We start from the raw sequence: 18,594 nt of genomic DNA, 5'->3' as shown, positions 1-18,594 counted from the left end.
CCCGAGCCAGCACATACTTCCTCATATATGTGGCCCAAAATTGCTCACAATATTCCAAATGCGGCCTGACCAGCGCCTTGTGGAGCTCCAACTCTAATATCTCTGTTTGTCTTCCAGTCAACTTGATATAAATGCTAGCATTGAATTCGCCTTCCTTACTACAGATTCGACTTGCAAACTAACTTATTGAGAGTCCTGCACCAGCCCTCTGATTTCTGGATTCTCCATCCATTTGGAAAAAAAATTACGCCCTTATTCTTGTTACCAAAATGCACGACTCCACACTTTTCTATACTCAATTTCATCTGCCACTTCTCTGCCCACTCTCCCAACCAGGCCATTTCCTTCTGCAGAATCCTTGCTTCCTCTACACTGCCTGCCCCTCCGCTTACTTTAGCATCATCTGCAAACTTGGCCACAAAGCCTTCAAGTCCATTATCCAAATCATTAAAAAAAAATTATTGATGTTACATGTACCAAGGTATAGTGAAATGTCTGTGTACCTTCTGCAGGACTGGAGTAGGAAGAACAAGGAATTACCGGAGTGGAACAAGTAATTGATTGTGTCAGCATTTTTTGGTGGGAATCTGGTCTGTGTGATGGACTTGGCTACATTCACAACTCTGCAATTTCTTGCGGTCTTGGGCAGAGCTATTCCTAAATCAACCCATGATTCAACCCTACAGTATGCTTTCTATGTTTATCATATTGGTTTGGGAATATAAAACAGGAATCTGATGTTGAGATAAATAATAAAGCTTCATTGAATGGCCCAGCAGTCTCAAAGGTCTACTTTTATTTTAGTTTCAAGACCAGGTGAAATGCAGGTGTCAGAAGAAGTAATCCTTGGAATTTGTACTGGATAGATCTCATTACGGGCAAGTGGGCAAGTATTGGGTGGTTCATGTAGGCAAGTATTTCTTAAATACAAAATATAAATAGCTTGATATTGGATTTTTTAATGCATTTAATCTAAAATCATATTTAATTTTGAATTGGTACGAGGTAAACATCTGGCGATAACCAAGTTTTATAATCTGAATTTGAAAGCCTCAATTGGATGATTGTGAATCTGGAATTATGTTCACTGAACAAAGAAAAGATGTAGAATAAACAAAATGCTATGTTATCAATGTTGGTTAATATTACACAAATGTTGCCCTTTTTGGTGGACCAGTTATCTTTCTATTTTGAAGTAGAGTTCTGTTGAGCTATAAGGTTAAAACGTGAACCAAAGAGAGCCGATCCAAAATTAAGGAGTACCTATCTTTTCCATACCTGACCCAGCCATTCTGGCTGTACATAGTGTAACTCCAGTGGCGCAGTGGAAGAGAAGCTGCCTTACAGTACCAGAGACCCGGGTTTGATCCTGACTATGGGTACTGTCTGTGCGGAGTTTGTGTGTTCACTTGGCTTGGTATAGTTATGAATTGGCCCAAGTGTGTGTTAGACAGTGTGAATGTGCAGGGATTGCTGATCAGCACTGACTCGGAGGGCCGATGGGCTGTTTCCACGCTGTATCACTAAACTAAATAACTATCTTAAACCAACTCTTGATCTCTTGGAGAATTGTTGTAGGCCTAAGCAAGTCATCTGACTTGACGAAGGTAAAGTAGTGGGTAGACAAAAGTGCTGGAGAAACTCAGCGGGTGCAGCAGCACCTATGGAGCGAAGGAAATGGGCAACGTTTCGGGCCGAAACCCATCTTCAGACCGAAACGTTGCCTATTTCCTTCGCTCCATAGATGCTGCTGCACCCGCTGAGTTTCTCCAGCACTTTTGTCTACCTTCGATTTTCCAGCATCTGCAGTTCCTTCTTAAACACAAGATAAAGTAGTGGCTGGGCCAACACAATCTGATTGAACGCTACCTTTGGGTCCCATCTGGGTGAGGAAAATAATCAGGCTAAAATGTACAGCTTCATCAGCAAAGGTACATAGTTTACAAAGATAAGTGGAAAAGAATATTAACATGCACCAATTTCTATGGTTTAATTATCCTATGTATAAATTGATATTAGATCCACTTAGTTCCTGTCTTTAAAACATTTAGTAATTTTTTTTTCCACAAAACATATTTATATTAGAAGTAATCTTGCTCACTCTAATTGAGCCATTCTGCCAAAAACATTGTTGCAGCATGTCCATTTGTTATTGTTAGTTTTGCTCAATACATTCTATTGTGGTTAGAAGCTGTGGTTTCGAAACAAATCATTTTTTAAATAACATTAATGGAATGAGAGTTTCATATTTAATTCCCTTGGAAGTTGTAGACTTTTTTTTCCAATCCTTACAGTGCCCTCCATAGTGTTTGGGACAAAGACCCAATATTTATTTATTTGCCTCTGTACTCCACAATTTGAGATTTGTAATAGAAAAAAATCACACGTGGTTAAAGTGCACATTGTCAGATTTTAATAAAGGCCAATTTTTACACATTTTGATTTCACCATGTAGAAATTACAGCAGTGTTTATACTTAGTCACCCCCCATTTCAGGGCACCATAATGTTTAGGACACAGCAATGTCATGTAAATGAAAGTAGCCATGTTTAGTATTTTGTTGCATATCCTTTGCATGCAATGCCTGCTTGAAGTCTGCGATTTATAGACATCACAAAATGTGTAATATAGGCAAATAATTTGTACACAGAATGAACTCAATGGTTTAATTGCTGTTTCAGTAATGTTGGTTGACTGATAAATATAGGCCACTACCATGAGGCCTTTTGCATCCACATGAAATTTTACCTGCAAGATTACAAAACTTGCCTAACTGTTCGATACAAAAGGCTGAAGTAACTCAGTGGGTCAGACAGCATCTCTGGAGAAAAGGAATAGATGACGTTTTGTGTCGAGACCCTTCTTAAGTGTTAAGTATTAACCTAATTTATGTGCTGAACTTCCTTGGCTGGAGCATAACACACATGGTCATATATTATGTCAATAAGAAAAGTCAACTCGGGTTTATAGCAGTTAGCTTTTTGTGAATTTTATCGTAAATCTTATGGCAAACTATTACCTTGTAGGGATTTGGTTTTGGTGTAATGCAAATGGTTTCACAACTCATTTTGAACCCAAATGATTTTTTTCTTTTCAAATTATTTGACACTGACAATTAACTTTTTTGAAAGACTGAAATATTTGAGCTTCAACGATTGAACTTGAAGTGCCGACTTATTACAGGGATTGAAATATCAAGTCCTATTAGCTCTACTATGGTCATTATAGTCTTTAATACTTATTTGCTTTTGAGAGTATTGTTCAATTTCAAATTAAGTTTGCTTATGTACATCTTCATAATATATTCTTAGGAGCAAGTTGTTTAAAAGCCCTGGTGAATTTGAGCATATAATTTAATCATATTCTGATGGCTTAATAACATTCAAGATTGATTTGCATAAATATCGGAAAGGGAATGGACCAGGCATGGTTTTAATTGAATAGTGAGACGAATGTTCCAGATGGCCACCCTTGCCATATTATTCCATGATTCTATCCAATTTATTTCTTAATCCTGGCCATTTTACTCGCAATTATTGTGGCAGTTTGTCACAAAAAGTATTTTTGGTTCTGTATTCTTGGTGGGTATCTGCCTCATGTTTTACTAATTTACCATATGAATGATTCACATTTCTATCTGTGCGAGTCAAGGGCTGAGGTCGAATGGAGTTAACATTTTATTGCGAAAGATTGGATTTCAAGTTTATATTGGCTCAACTAAATATTCGGATCTCAAGCACTGTTTATGGGCCCTGCTGTTCAGCATGGGTAACTATCATGGAGAAAATTGAAATATTGCATGCAAGCAAAATTGGAAAATAACAGCATTAGAATGATAGCAGAGAAGTTCACATATGTTCCTGATGGTCACTGTTATAGGATGTGGGGGAAGAAATTCTGGTGGTATGCTATTAGTTATTGGGTAAAGAAAGTGTATGACTGCTAACACTGGCACATATTCTGGTGCTTGCACAATCCAATAGTTTGGTGTCATGTGAGCACATTGTTCCAAGTGGTGCAACGTTTTTCTGAAACAATTTATTCTGAAATTATTAGAAATGCCATTTTTATGAAGACAACAGTCAATGGTATAAGGAGTGCATTTTCATAACACTAAAGGTGTCTGTCTTATCACTGTAAATATCCATTTAATTTCCAGTCACCTCTGGCTGCTTTGTATGAAATATTCATTCTCCTAAAATCAGCTCAGTAAATTTTTCAGTGCATTGATTGAAGCCAAACCTTTTGGATAGCGTGCTAGATTAAATGTGTCAGTCATAGATATGCACAGTGCTTCAAAGCAGTTATTCAGAACAAAACATAGTTCAAAAGTATTAGAAACAAAATGCAAAGGGCAAGACAGAACAGTTCAAATCTGACAAGATGTGATGCAATACATTCTGAAATCCATCCAGCTATTACAGCATGTGAAATTCATGGATTTACTTGTAGTGGCAAGAATTCAGTATTTTTCCAACCGAATAGTAAAATACACACTGTGAAAAGTGGCTGTATATAATTTTTAAGTTTTTAAATAAAAAAACAAATCTGATATTTATCCGACCACATTCATTAAGAGTTTTTAAAACGCCATCTTTCACATTTTAGTACTGAACTTTACATTAATGATAGAATCATTACAAAGTTTCCAGATGTTTATGTTATTGATATATTTGCTTGGATGTCCATTAAATGCTTAGAATAACTTGCAGTGAATATCAGAATATGACAGTTTTTCATGACCAAGCTTGTTATTGATTTAATGGACTGTTATAATCTGATTATTTTTTTGTGTGAGGCCATAGCATTTACTGAACCTATTTTAGGAAAATGATTGGTGATTGCCTTGAATCATTGAAAATTCTTACTGGGCTTGACATTGTAGATGGAACGTATATTTTCCTTGGCTTGCGTGTCTTGAACCAGGGCTCACAACCTTAAATTAAGTGGTGATTTAAGATCAAGTATAAACGTCTTTAGTCATGTTAGCTAGTCTTTCAAATTCTCTACCCACGGAAAATGTGGAGGTTCAGTCTCTGAGTATTTAGTTTAGTTTAGAGATACAGATACAGCGCAGAAACAGGCCCTTCGGCCCAGTGAGTCCATGCCGACCAGCGATCTCCGCACACTTACACTATCCTGCACACACTCGGGACAATTTACAATTATACCAAGCCAATTAACCTACAAACCTGTACGTCTTTATAGTGTGGGAGGAAACTGGAGATCCCGGAGAAAACCTATGCAGGTTACGGGATGAATTAACAAACTCCATACAGACAAGCAGCCATAGTCAGGATTGAACCTGGGTCTCTGACGCTCTAAGGCAGCAAATCTACTGCTGCAGCTCCATGCTGCCCAAACATATTTAATTCAGATTTGTGGAGAAACTGGCACTGAGTTAAAGGATCTATTTGAATAACGGAACAAGAACAAGGTGCTGAATGGCCCTCTACCTCCATTTCTTTTGTTCTGAAATAACATTTTGACATCCCTGAACCAAATACCTATAAAGGTTTCTCCAGAAAAATAGGATATAATTTTATAAATTGTATTATCAGGGTGTTGGAGGGAATTTTGTGTTATACTTGTACCCTGAATCTGGCTTTACTAGGGGTCCCGCTCAGATAGGAACAAACACAAAATAAAACATCTCAAAGATTAGTGGTGAATTTCTCGAACAAGTCGGTTTATTAAACTGGAAAAAATACTCTGAGAAAACCCAAAGTGTGGGTGGTGAGTGGGGGAACCTGGGCCCTGATAATTATTTGTTGAGAGTACAACAAATGGGACTACATCAAGCAGCCACTAAGCACTGCACCCGAGCCTCGGGAGCAAGAGAGCCAGGTACCTGAAGAACAGGAAGGGAGCATGGGGACCTAGACCCTGGAAGTGGACAGGGAGCATGGTGACCTAATGAGAAGGAAGGCAGCATAGGTACTGGGGACCCAGAAAGGAGAAGATAAGGGCAGGAACAGGGGCTGTGTTGAGTAGAAATTGCCAACCTCGTCTAATGAGTCAGATGCCAAACCATCAGAATAGACAAGGGATGGATGCTACGATTTTATTCTTTCTCAGGTGGAAATAGCATTTAGCTTTTTCAGAAAAGAAAATAGCTTTCTCAGGATTCATGTGCAATGTTACACTGCTTCTGGGATATCACTTTAGTAATGTCAAGTTTTATTTTTAATATTGCAGGATACATTTAAGAAGTCTCAAGGTTATCATCTATGATGCAGTTATGCTTTTCCTTGAAGCCACAGTAGGGAAAAGGCAAGTTTTACAGTTAACTTTGTGTCTCAATTTAGAATTACTGATGTAGAACTTCAGCGTTTTCTGCAGTATTTTTGGCAAAGCAAGTCAGAGCACTGATGGGTGAAAAGTTCAGTGCTAAATTCCTTTGATTCTGGGATAGCTAAAAATTAGCCTGAGGGATTTCCCCTTTTCTGAACTTCTGGAAATTGTTAAGAATCGCTGCTTCCACAGAGCTTTAGAAGACCCAGATTCATAGTTGTTCAAAGATTACCTGGCAGTATGAAAATGAAAGCCTATCTTGCAGCATTTGTGTATAAATCAGTTTGTTTAGCCTGAAAGTTTGTGAATCGATTGAATCGAGAGGTAGGGTGATTTATTTCATGAAGATTATTAAGATAGACTGTTAAGTCAGGAGGATAGACAGATAGATAGATATAGATATGCCATTTATTGTCACTATACATGTACAGTGAAACTGAAAGCTGCTCGTACTCAGTGCATACATACAATTTTACACAAAAAACAAGAAACAGAAAAACAAAACAGAAGGGAGATGGGGGGGGGGGGAATAGGTGCACAAATTCTACGGCGCTACATACATATATACAGATGGAAGTCCTGTTGGGCGGTGTAGTCAGTGCATGTGTGGATTTGAATTTATGGTAGATATAATTCTCGGGAAGCAGCTATTCCTGAGTCTGTTTGTCCTGGATTTGATGCACCTATAGCGCCTTCCAGAGGGCAGCAGGTCGAACAGTCCAAACGCAGGATGGGAGCTGTCTTTGGTGATCTTCTTTGCCCTGCTAAGGCAGCGGGAGGTGTAGATGTCCATCAGGGAGGGGAGAGGGCAACCAATGATCCTCTGCGCTGTCCTGGTTACCCTCTGAAGCCTCTCCCTGTCTGCCATGGTGCAGCTGCCATACCATGCTGTAATGCAGTATGTCAGCAGGCTCTCGATGGACGAGCGGTAGAAGGTCAGCAGCAGGTTAGAGTCCAGGTTGTGCTTCCTGAGGACCCTCAGGAAGTGCAGCCGCTGCTGAGCCTTCTTGATGACCGCTGTCGTGTTGTCCGTCCAGGAGATGTCAGCCGCGATATGGACGCCGAGAAACCGGAAGGTGTTGACCCTCTCCACACACTCGCCGTTAATGTGTAGGGGGACTAAGTCGGTGCTGTGCCTCCTGAAGTCGACAATGAGCTCTTTTGTTTTCCTGGTGTTCAGAGCCAGATTGTTTTCTGAGCACCAGGTTGTCAACTTCAGGACTTCCTCTCTGTAGGCTGCCTCGTCTCCCTTTGAAATAAGTCCGACCACAGTAGTGTCGTCAGCAAATTTGACGATGCGGTTGTTGTTGTGGGCCGGACTACAGTCGTAGGTGTAGATACAGGAATCACAAGCCTGTAATGCCCCTGTCCCACTTAGGAAACCTGAACGGAAACCTCTGGAGACTTTGCGCCCCACCCAAGGTTTCCGTGCGGTTCCCAGAGATTGCAGGTGGTTGCCGGAGGTTGCAGGTAGTGGAAACAGGTAGGGAGACTGACAAAAACCTCCGGGAACCGCACGGAAACCTTGGGTGGGGTGCAAAGTCTCCAGAGGTTTCCGTTCAGGTTTCCTAAGTGGGACAGGGGCATTACTCTTTCTCAGAGGAATCTTTCGCCATTAACATTTTTTGGATGTGTGTCATTGAGTTACAGACTTTATCTCTGTTGCATGGTAAATCATATCGGCTTATTCAGCATCAATGTATTTGAAAATATTTCTGCAAGTTACAGTATTTGAATCCATGTGATTTCATGAAATTGACTGTAGAGATGATGATATTTATTGCAAGTATAAATCAAAACTTAAAAAAAAAGGTTTTGCTAGTGAATAACACTATAATAGTAGATGAGCTGCTCCTCCAACACCCAGAGAGTGCACAGGATACGTGAATATTGCAATGTTCAATTGTGTCCCACTGTCACTGACAGCATACCATCTGTCAAAACACAACTCATTTTTTCCATTTCAAACTCAAAACTTCAATTTTATTCCGGTAATTGATAAAACAAATGCGAATGAACCCGGAGATGTCTAGATTAACACATGATGAATGTTTGATGGATCTGGGCCTGTACTCAATGGAGTATAGGAGGGTGAGGGGGGGGGGGGGGGGGGGGGTCTCATTGAAACTTACCGAATAATGGAAATGACTGGATAGAGTGGATGTGGAGAGGATGTTTCCATTAGAGGAGAGTCTCAGAGCAGAGGACACAGCCTTAGAATGAAAGGGATGAGTTAGAAAAGAGATGAACAGGAATTTCTTCAGTCAGAAGGTGGTGAATCTGTAGAATTCATTGCCACCAACTGCTGAGGAACGCAACTCTTTGGGTATTTTAAAATCAGAAATTGATAGGTTCTCGATTAGTAAGAGGGTCAAAGGTCAGAGACGAGGAAACACTTTTTCTCACAGAATTCTGTGGAATTCTCTGCCTCAGAGGGTGGTGGAGGCAGGTTTCCTGGATGCTTTCAAAAGAGAGCTAGATAAGGCTCTTAAAAATAATGGAGTCGGGGGATATCGGGAGAAGGCAGGAACGGCTTTTTTGATTGGGGATGATCAGCCATGATCACATTGAATGGCCTACTCCTGCACCTATTGTCTGTTGTTATGGGGAGAAGGCAGAGAAATATGGTCAGAGGGAAAGATAGATCATTCGCGATTGAATGGTGGAACAGACTAATTCTGCTCCTATATCTTTGAACTTATGAACAAATCCTTGTGTATTCTTCCATGAGGTGAAACCATTCTGTTGATTCTTTGTAAACTGTGACAATCTTTTTGTTTAGTGTTTAAAGCTTCAATTGAACACAGTGTTTTGCACGCAACTAATAAGCAGTTTTCTTCTAATCTATTTTGGCAAAAAATGAACTACACATTTAATGGAAGCAATCTGTAGCCCACCTCTGAGAGTTTCAGATTCTTTCTGCACATTTTGCAAGATTTTCTTCTCACAGGCAACTGTTGTCTAACATGTTTACAGTTTATGTCTCTGTGCAGGTATATTGCAGGTTGATATGAGCCTGTTTGGTGTTACAATCTTTGTTAAAGCTGAATTATTTTTGGCACTGCAATTTTTCCATTACATATCAAACAATAATTCAGCCCCCTTTCTTTAACAAAGCAGCATTTTTCTGTGCAAATCTCTTGTTATTTCACTATTTCCCATCTATGTTTAGCTACTTTATCACCACCATGAGCTTTTTGCTTCATTTACTTCACCAGTTCTTGCACTCTTTTTCATAGTTCTTTTATCCCCATGGTCTTTACTGACCATGCTGCCTCTGTGTTGCTCTCTTGTTTCTCTCCAGCTTGTAGAGTGCTCTTCACCCTTCTCTGGCTTTGGTGCTTTTGGTACCACTTTGTCATTTCCGGTACACCATCCAACATTGCCAACAACGTTGTTGTCTCCTGTAAACCTTTTAATACTCATTTGATCGAATAATGGTGCTCACCTGCGTGGAACACAACGTGGCACTGAGGTGGGATGGATGTAACCATTGGGGTCTCTGCTGTGTACATAGGCCATAAAATCAACAAGTTTACCGAAGGGATATATCGCGTGACTAATTTGCGATAAATATCTGACGCAGATTACCGATATTCATAGATACGAGCTTTGTCTCTGATACTTACTAAGATCATTAAACATCCACTTTACTAAGCAGGTAAATAGCTGTTAAAAGGAACTTTGTAATTGAGAACAGCTCATTGTTTTATCGATTAACCGCTAAGTGCTTGGAGTGTATTCCCTCACTCTGTTGTCGACAATAATAGACACCATTCTCTCCCCCCCTTCCCATCCCCCATCATGGTCTGTTATAACAAGAGTTATCTGTAATGAAAATGATTGTGTAATTTTGAATATGTTGAGCATATTATTCATCATTATATGACGAACCCCAATATGGGATCTTTCAGAAATCATTCTTTCACCTGTACCATTCTTGGAGTGAAGCAAAGAATATTTGGTTGTCTTTTAATTTGTTAGCTTCATGTATCCGGCAACTAAATAGGAAAATAAAATGTATTTCTAATGTTGCCCGAAGGAAGTTCTATCTACAATTTAAGAGTTAAAATCCTTGCAAGGTATCTCTGGATTTTGCAGACTGACTGAGGCAGTGAACATTGTATGTGAAACAATTCTGCTGAAGCTAAAAATGCTCATCAAATCATGTAATGTCGGTCAAGAGATAAATAACTTCCAGATGCAGGGAAATGGATGAGGGAGCGGTTGGTAGGTCAGTGATGGACTGGGAGATTGGAGATATTAAATGAAGAAAAGTAAGCCAACAGAAGTCTCAAAGATATACAAATAATGAATAATTATCTGTAATTACCAAAGGAAATGGAATGGAAATTGTGCAAGGAATTCAAATTTCTGGAAATGTTTTTCATCCAAAGTCTGTTCAACTCAATGATTGGTCATGAGTGTCATCTTCAATGGAGATCAAATATAAATTGAGAAACCAGAACAAATAGCTGTTAACCGGTTCTGCCTGAGTATTTCCAACATTTTTCCTTCATTTCAAATGTGTGCCTTCTAAGTATTTTGCTTTCGTATCACATTGCCTCTTGGCATCAACATGTGTGAGATTATTTTAAAGGTGTATGATCAATCTATTTATCAAAATTTGCATGCATCAATGTTACGTTTACTGTCCTTCCCAGTCTTACAAATAAAGTTATGCTTCCTTTGTTTATCCATTCTTATCAACAAAACTGCGTCTGGCCCTTCATTTACATAGTTAACTATATAACCATATAACAATTACAGCACGGAAACGGGTCATCTCGGCCTTCTAGTCCGTGTCGAACACTTACTCTCACCTAGTCCCATCTACCTGCACTCAGACCATAACCCTCCATTCCTTTCCCGTCCATATACCTATCCAATTTATTAAACATTCCACTGGAAGCTCATTCCACACAGCTACCACTTTGAGTAAAGAAGTTCCCCCTCATGTTACCCCTAAACTTTTGTCCCTTCATTCACAAATCATGTTCTCTTGTTTGAATCTTCCCTACTCTCAATGGAAAAAACTTATGGAAAAAGTTCATGATGAATGTTTAGTTGCTTGGGCAAGAGTAATTGTAGGGCTACATGTTACTGATTATAAATGATAACATAAACATTATAATCCTAAACAGCATAATTCAATCATATAGAATATTTATTATTAATAATTATTGTTTGGATTTGAATGTAAAGTAACTGTCTTTGAAATTCTGAAGTTTGGATTTAAATGAAATGCTGCTATATATTGCTGAGATGCGAGTAAACTGGGTCAAATTTTGCACTTTTTTAATACTGCTTATAAGATGTATTTTAATGTTTAAATATATCAATTAATTATTATAAAAGCAATGTTGATTTGTTTTTCTTTTGTCTTGCTAAATTTATTTCCCCAAAGCCTTGAAATTTGGTATTGGTGATCTTGCAAACTCTTTAGACATCATTGAGGAAAAACTAAATCATCCAGCACGAAAAAGAAGGCATGCAAAGAAAGATGACTACAACATTGAAGCTCTATTGGCAGTAGATGACTCAGTTGTTCGCTTCCATGGAAAACAGCATGTTCAGAACTATGTTCTGACCCTAATGAATATTGTAAGTGGCCTTATATACTATTTATTGTATTTTATTCTTCCTTCATTAGTAACAATTGAATTTTGTGTCACCCATAAATCTGTAATTTGAAGAGTTAGTGTACGTAACATTTATCATTTTCTGTATTCTCATGGAATCTGGAGTTGTATAGTGGGATGATATCGTGAACGTTGTGTGAATTTTCCACTTTAGGCTCTTCTAGCACAGCCATTCATTAAAGTAAATGGTATTGTACCTCCACAGTGAGAGCTGAGATAAAACAGCTGAATAGATTATGTGTATAGCTGTCCATTTCATTGAGTAATGTTGAGAACGATATGTTCAATTATATATTTTTATTTAAAATTACCAAGAAGTTCATCAAATATGCAAAGCACAAACATTTTCATCACATGCCTGCTGCTTGTAAAATTTGCAGCACAAGACATTAATTAACACTAGTGAATCACGTTTGAACTTAAATAGGGTTTTCCTTCATGCTTTGTACCAATGTACCTTGCACAAAAGAAAACTGGTAACTCAGCGTGTTACTGGTAACTCAAGAAAGGCCAGGAGTCTTGAGGAAGCAAAATAGAATGTTAGCATATTGGGGCAAGGTTTGGATGCCAGCAAGTATCGTGAATCTGAGGCCTGCATTCACTAGGTGGCTAGGATTGTAAAGACTGCAAGCTTGGTGATGTGGCCGATAAGTGTGATATATATGGTAAAGGAAAGATACAGGACATCCCCGGGTAACAAACAAGTTCTGTTTTTTCCATACAATGTTGTCCCATGTTAGAAAATAGAAGAGTATAACTTGATATAATAACCATACCTCCATAGTATTGCAATGAATGTCACCAAAAGCACATTAGACTGATGTGAATTAATCTTCTGGCCCAGCCTGTCATGAGGAAATTTGTTAAATGATTTACTAAAGTCCATTTAGAATGTTTTCCATTTTGAAAACATCCACAGCATTTTCATTACCTCTTCAAGTGCACACATCAAATTTGTGAGAGAGTACCTCCTCCACAGAAAGCCATATTGACTGATTATGATCCAATTATGATGGTCTATTTATATATTTTAAAAACCCTCCTGGATGTAGTTAATAAATTCTGCCCCATCTAAGCCCCTGACACTAATTTTCGAATCAGCAGCAAGTCTGGATACATTACACAAGATCCCCTTATTCAAACCATCGATAAAATGTAAGGTTGGCATCCAAGTATTGTTTCTATCTATATTTAGCACTATAGTTTTGGACTTTTTGGCTGATTAGAAATATTGGAATTGTTATAGCTAATCACCAGTTGGTATCTGGGAAATTTGTGAAGTAAAATTAAGATTTCTATGTGCTCAAGCGAAAAATAGTTTAAAGCTAGATTACCTTCTGCTAGTTAGAGATAACTTGGATTATCTCTTGGGTTACTTTTCATAGAATTATGTTTGACTTTAGTTCATTTTTTCTTAAGGCATTCATTTTTTTGGAAAAAATGGCCTGTTGGCAATAACCAGTTAATGTATATAGTGCTTGAATCTTGAACTGCAAGAAGTTTTTTGTTTCACTTTTTTTCTAATTATTCATAAAGTCTTTGCAAAATTACCAGTATCTCCTAAATATTGTCTCTCTGGCCTTTTCCTCGTCTGTTTTGCTCATTTTACCATAATGATCAATAAGCCTGTGTATGTGCCAGTAATATTGAGTTTTATTGTTCCACTATCATCAACTGGTGACAGGATACAACTGGATGATTGCTTGTTTAGTATGATTGGGAATGGACCAAATTTTACTTTTGCCACTTCGAGTTCAAGATTGAAGACATGCTGTCCGGTCACTACTTATAAACACTGCAGCTTAGTTTGTGTTCATTTTTTTCCTCTGAGTGCCACAATGTCTTTGTAATGTATGTTACTTGGGTGACCTGCTAAATTCTCAGCTTAGCTTCAAATCCTAAATTCTGTCCCATTTCCAGCTCTGCAATATTTTCCTGCTGTTTCTGTTCCAATTTTAACCCGTGCCTATGGAAAATATGAAGTGTTAACGATTCCAAATATAGAATAATTTTATTATTGGATATTTCATGTGCCTTTCTTTACTCTGTTACATCAAAATTTTCCAGTGAATGAGTCTCATGGTATGCTAAATTTTGTATGTTTACTCATCCGTGAAGCACCTTGGAACTATTTACTGAAAATTGTTTATATGTGCTGAGATTGATGGGCAGTGGAGCCATTTGAGAATAATGCTGGATGGTGAACTGGCCTGTATCACTGTTAACTTGTAAAATGCCTTACAAATACTAGATTAATCTCCTGATCTTTTAGTTTAGTGTTGTCGTTCACTAGGCCTTAAAAGTTTGTTCTTTAAAGTTAAAGTTATTCAGTGCACGAGAATGCACAAGAATATACAATTGTTGCAGTAATTTATGTTTTTAAAACTCTTTTTTCCATCTGCACCATTACACAATAAAATATTTTTCTTGAAGCTCCATCGAAAGATGGTAAGCATGGATGGAATCTCCTGAAATACACTAGTACGTCGAATTGGAGGGACCCAATTGAAGCATCTGATTTTTCAGTGGCAGCAATTAGCAAATAAATATTAATAGTAAAACAAATGCCCAGAATTTGAAATGGTGAGATATCCAATTGCTCTTGCACTATCTTATTAAACCTTTTCTGTGCAGTTTTCTAAAAGTGTGATCTAATGTAGGTTAGCAAAGGAAATGGGGTCTGAAAATTTTATTTTTAATCTCTTGGGTACAGTGTGTGTGGTGTGCTTTAAGATTGTGTTCCCTAGTAAATAATGTAATTAGGTTGCCTAGTGCAACAATGCCCTGTTTACATTCCAGCATACTAAGTCATTAATGTGTTTAAAATTGCACAGCTGCTCTCATTTAACCTCACAGCTATGGACTTCACATATAGCCCTTAAAGGGCCACTTGCAGAAATAAACCACTGTTGTTCCAACTAATGTTTAAGAAGGAACTGCAGATGCTGGATTTGTCTACCTTGTTCCAACATGGTGTGTTGCTTTCTCAAATATGGCTTCTGTAATCATGGAGGAAATAATAAAAGGTTTCAAAGGTGGCCTGTCTTAGAGCAGTGGAGAACGATGCCCACTGAAGGGATTGCATCTATTTCAGACATCCTCAGAGAACCTCCAATGCTATAATCAAATGTCCCTGGTATTAGATACCTATGTGAGCACTGCATGGAGTAAGCAATGAGGCTACATAGTACTGAGCAGGCATGGAAATGCTATCAAAACATGGGGGGGACACAATTTCTTGGCAGGCGCACACATGCACACACACAAGCGCACACACGCACACACACACACACACGCGCACACACGCTAGGCTTTGGCCATGGGCCCTGTGGATGATAACATCGGGAGCTGACCAGGTTGGTGACCGACTCCGAACTCTAGCAACAGCAGTTTCGTCCGCCCCGAATCGTGGGGCTTCAATCCGTTCGTTCACGGGGCTTTTCATTGGTCGGTGGGGACTTCAACATCGGGAGCCTCAATCACCTCGATGCAGCAGTTTGATTTTAAGCCGCGACGGGCGCTGAAAGGCCCCGCGGAACGGGCCGATTCAGCCCTTAGAAAGCATCTGATAAAGTCCGGATTACAAAACATGGGGGGTTTGCCCCCACCCCTCGAAGCATGGGGAGGACATGTCGTTGTCTTCCAATACCAATACCATGATATTTAGCAAAATAATTTGCAAGGGAAAGAGAATAATTTGAAGATGTCAGATCATAGCATAGATAACAGTAGGCAGGCGAATATTAAAATAAATGCCATATCCATTTTGTGTCAACAAAGAAAGAAATCGTCTAATTCAAGAATATTAAAGTATTTTAGGATTTTTGGAATCCATTCCAAAATTGTATTTTAACAAGAAGCCCCATTTAAATTAAAGGATTTAATGAAATGTCAAAATGTAAACTTATAATAGTGTGTTTTATTACTTTGGGGGATCAGGGAAAATATTACTAATAAGGTAAATTCTATACATGGCAGCTGTGTGAATGAGAATTAATGATGTAATAAACTATGAAAATAAAGTTGTGTGATTCATATAATAAAAATCTCAGAGATTATGTTACAGTCTGAAATACACTTGTAGACTGTACATTTGAGTAATTTTGCCACTTGAGTTAATTTTCATTTATGCTGCCACTGTTATACTTGGATGCTTGGATCACCAGTGAATGTGTTTTATGTTAAACTTTCATTATGGAAATAGCAGAATGCAGGTATGGAATGTATTTCTGAATAAATAAACCTGTTCAATGCACAGAACTTTAGTTAAAATCATACCTTTGGGCCCGAGATTATTGAGCATGCAGGGACAAAGAGGGATGGATTTGAGATTTGTGAAAAACACTTCACAAGGTATGAACATTGCTGACAATGATGCCTGCATTTGTTGGCCATCCCTAAATGACGTTAAAAGTCTTCTCGCTGCCCACAACGCTGCCAATTTCTAAGTCATTAGTAAACTAAGTTTAGGGGTAGCTATGTAAACATGAGAAGGAATAGAGGGTTATGCTGAAGCTTATGTGAGGTACAAACTCTGGTATGGGTCGTTTTGGGCAAAGGGCTTGTTTCAGTGCTGTACATTATGTACAATTCTATTGTTAATGATTCTACTAAAATGGTGAAGAACAGAATAACCTCTGAGCATTATTGGTTTACCAACATTATCAATTGTACATTTTTAGGTGTAGTGTTTGATAAGAGATTTCATTGATATTAATTATTTATAAATCTAATAACCAGTTACCAGTGTAGGTAATGCAGAGTTTACTTTTCTCATTTCGTTGCATTTGATGAAATCAAAAAGTATTGCTGTGGGATTAGAAACATTTTAAAGGTAGTTTGGTAGTTTATCAAACAAGTTTTGTTTGTTTTTTTGCTTATTTACTTCAGTTATGGTCAAGGTCTCTTCACATTTATACTGAATTGTATTTGTGTGTATTTTAAATACATTTAAAAAAAAAATAATGTCCTAATTGTCCCAAAAATATCCACATTACAGCTCCAAAATGTAGCATGTGAAATGAAGGGATATAATTTATTGTAGTTTCACCTATCTGTTCTGATAAATGACTAGGATTAAGTTAATTGTCGGGATTAGATTATTTTTGTAGTGCCAACGCATCAATTAAATGACAGTTTTTTCACACAAGATAAAAAAATAAGTAAAGAAATATTGCTCTCTTACCTCTAGATCTATTTCCTGACAAATTCAACTTTTGCAACTCTTAATCCTAAAAATAGACACCGATGCAGAGATGAATCATTCTTTTTTTAATTCATTCATTCATTCGATTTACCCTCTATAGTTCTTAAAAGTGCATTTGTTTAATATTCGGAATATACCTATTTAGGTTGGCAGTTTTGATTAACATGGTGTATTAGGTTTGTGCAAAGAGGCAGGGTCAATAATTAGGTTGTTAAAAAAAATTGTTGGGTTTCTGGTATAGATTTACAACAGTTTGTGTTGTATTCAGCCAAATTCATTGCTTGGTTGATTATTGCATGCAGAGAGATCAAGATGTGCCTCATTTACAGCGGAGAATTACAATAGCCCATTTGCATTAAATGTAAGTGCTTTGGTATGGGATTTGCTGTGGTTACATTGTAGACCACATTTGAATGTAAATGCTGACACACAATTAATTGATCCAGTAAGCTTGTACTGTGGTGCCCAAAAGTCTCAATTATGGCTTCTATTTATCTGATGAAAGGCTTCAAATCTGAACAATGGGGGTATCAACTTGAAAAAAAAATCTAAATGTTGAATTGGCTTTATTTAGTTATATTGTAGGAATAAACATTGCAATTTGAGGAATTCTCTGTCACTCTTTCTTTAATACTTATCTATGAGAATAAGATCACCTAAGTGACAACAAACTTAATCTTATTTGATATTAGTCCTGAAAAACATATTCTATTTTGAAAATAAGTACTTTGTAGCAAAGTGAAAGTGTATTAAGTAAAAAGAATAATTAAAAAATCATCACAGCACAAATTTATCTTTGAGTGTTAAACTTTGTACCTGCGAAGGCTATTGTTGATATGATGAATTAAGAACAGATTTGCAATATTTTACATTGCCCGTTTCTCTTATAATCCTCATTGGTCAAAGCAATTCCAATACGGAATGTCCATGCTGCTGCCATTGGTGAGATATATCTGAAAATAAAAACCTTATTCATAATGTTTGAATTATGGAAATAGCTCATGAAGTAACTGGTTGCAAGCTGTCTTAATTCTTCTTTCGTTAAAGGCTCCACCAGTTCCTGACACCTTAATCAGATTATTACATAAATCCTTCAAGTCAGATTTTGTAGCAAATGGTTTCAGCCTGTAACAGTTACCATTTGGCCCCAAAGATGGTTTGATTGTTATACTTGGTTAACCATTGCCTGTGATGGTAGAACCTGCTGCAGATGTCTGATTAAGTCATGAAGAAAAATGAATAAGTAAACTTAAATCTTGATTGATTAAAACGATGAAAAAATATTTTCTCAATTGAAAACTATTTATAACATATGCATCTTCCAACACAATTTTTCTGCAATACGTTCTCTAATCGGCATTTGAATGGATTAATTTGATCTCAAAGACAGGTTATGGTGCCCATCATTCCAACCAAAGTGGAATACAGGGACACCCCAGGTTATGAATGACC

General features: G+C 37.7%; 1 protein-coding gene across 4 annotated transcripts in view; it reads left to right on the top strand.

The window, feature by feature from the left end:
- Nucleotides 1-18,594, top strand: part of LOC129713008 (A disintegrin and metalloproteinase with thrombospondin motifs 14) — a 94,214-nt gene that overhangs the window by 22,153 nt on the left and 53,467 nt on the right. For 3 of the 4 annotated variants that reach the window (XM_055661851.1, XM_055661850.1, XM_055661849.1), the window contains one exon: nt 11,702-11,898. The exons of the other annotated variant lie outside the window; for it this stretch is intronic. In XM_055661851.1, the coding sequence (XP_055517826.1) occupies nt 11,702-11,898 (197 nt within the window). The remainder of the gene's footprint in view (nt 1-11,701; nt 11,899-18,594) is intronic. 4 annotated transcript variants of the gene reach the window in all.

The sequence above is a fragment of the Leucoraja erinacea genome, chromosome 34 (genome assembly GCF_028641065.1).
Source record: "Leucoraja erinacea ecotype New England chromosome 34, Leri_hhj_1, whole genome shotgun sequence".
NCBI lineage: Eukaryota > Metazoa > Chordata > Chondrichthyes > Rajiformes > Rajidae > Leucoraja > Leucoraja erinaceus.
Note: the sequence above shows the minus strand (reverse complement) of the source record. Positions and strands in the feature narration are given on the sequence as shown.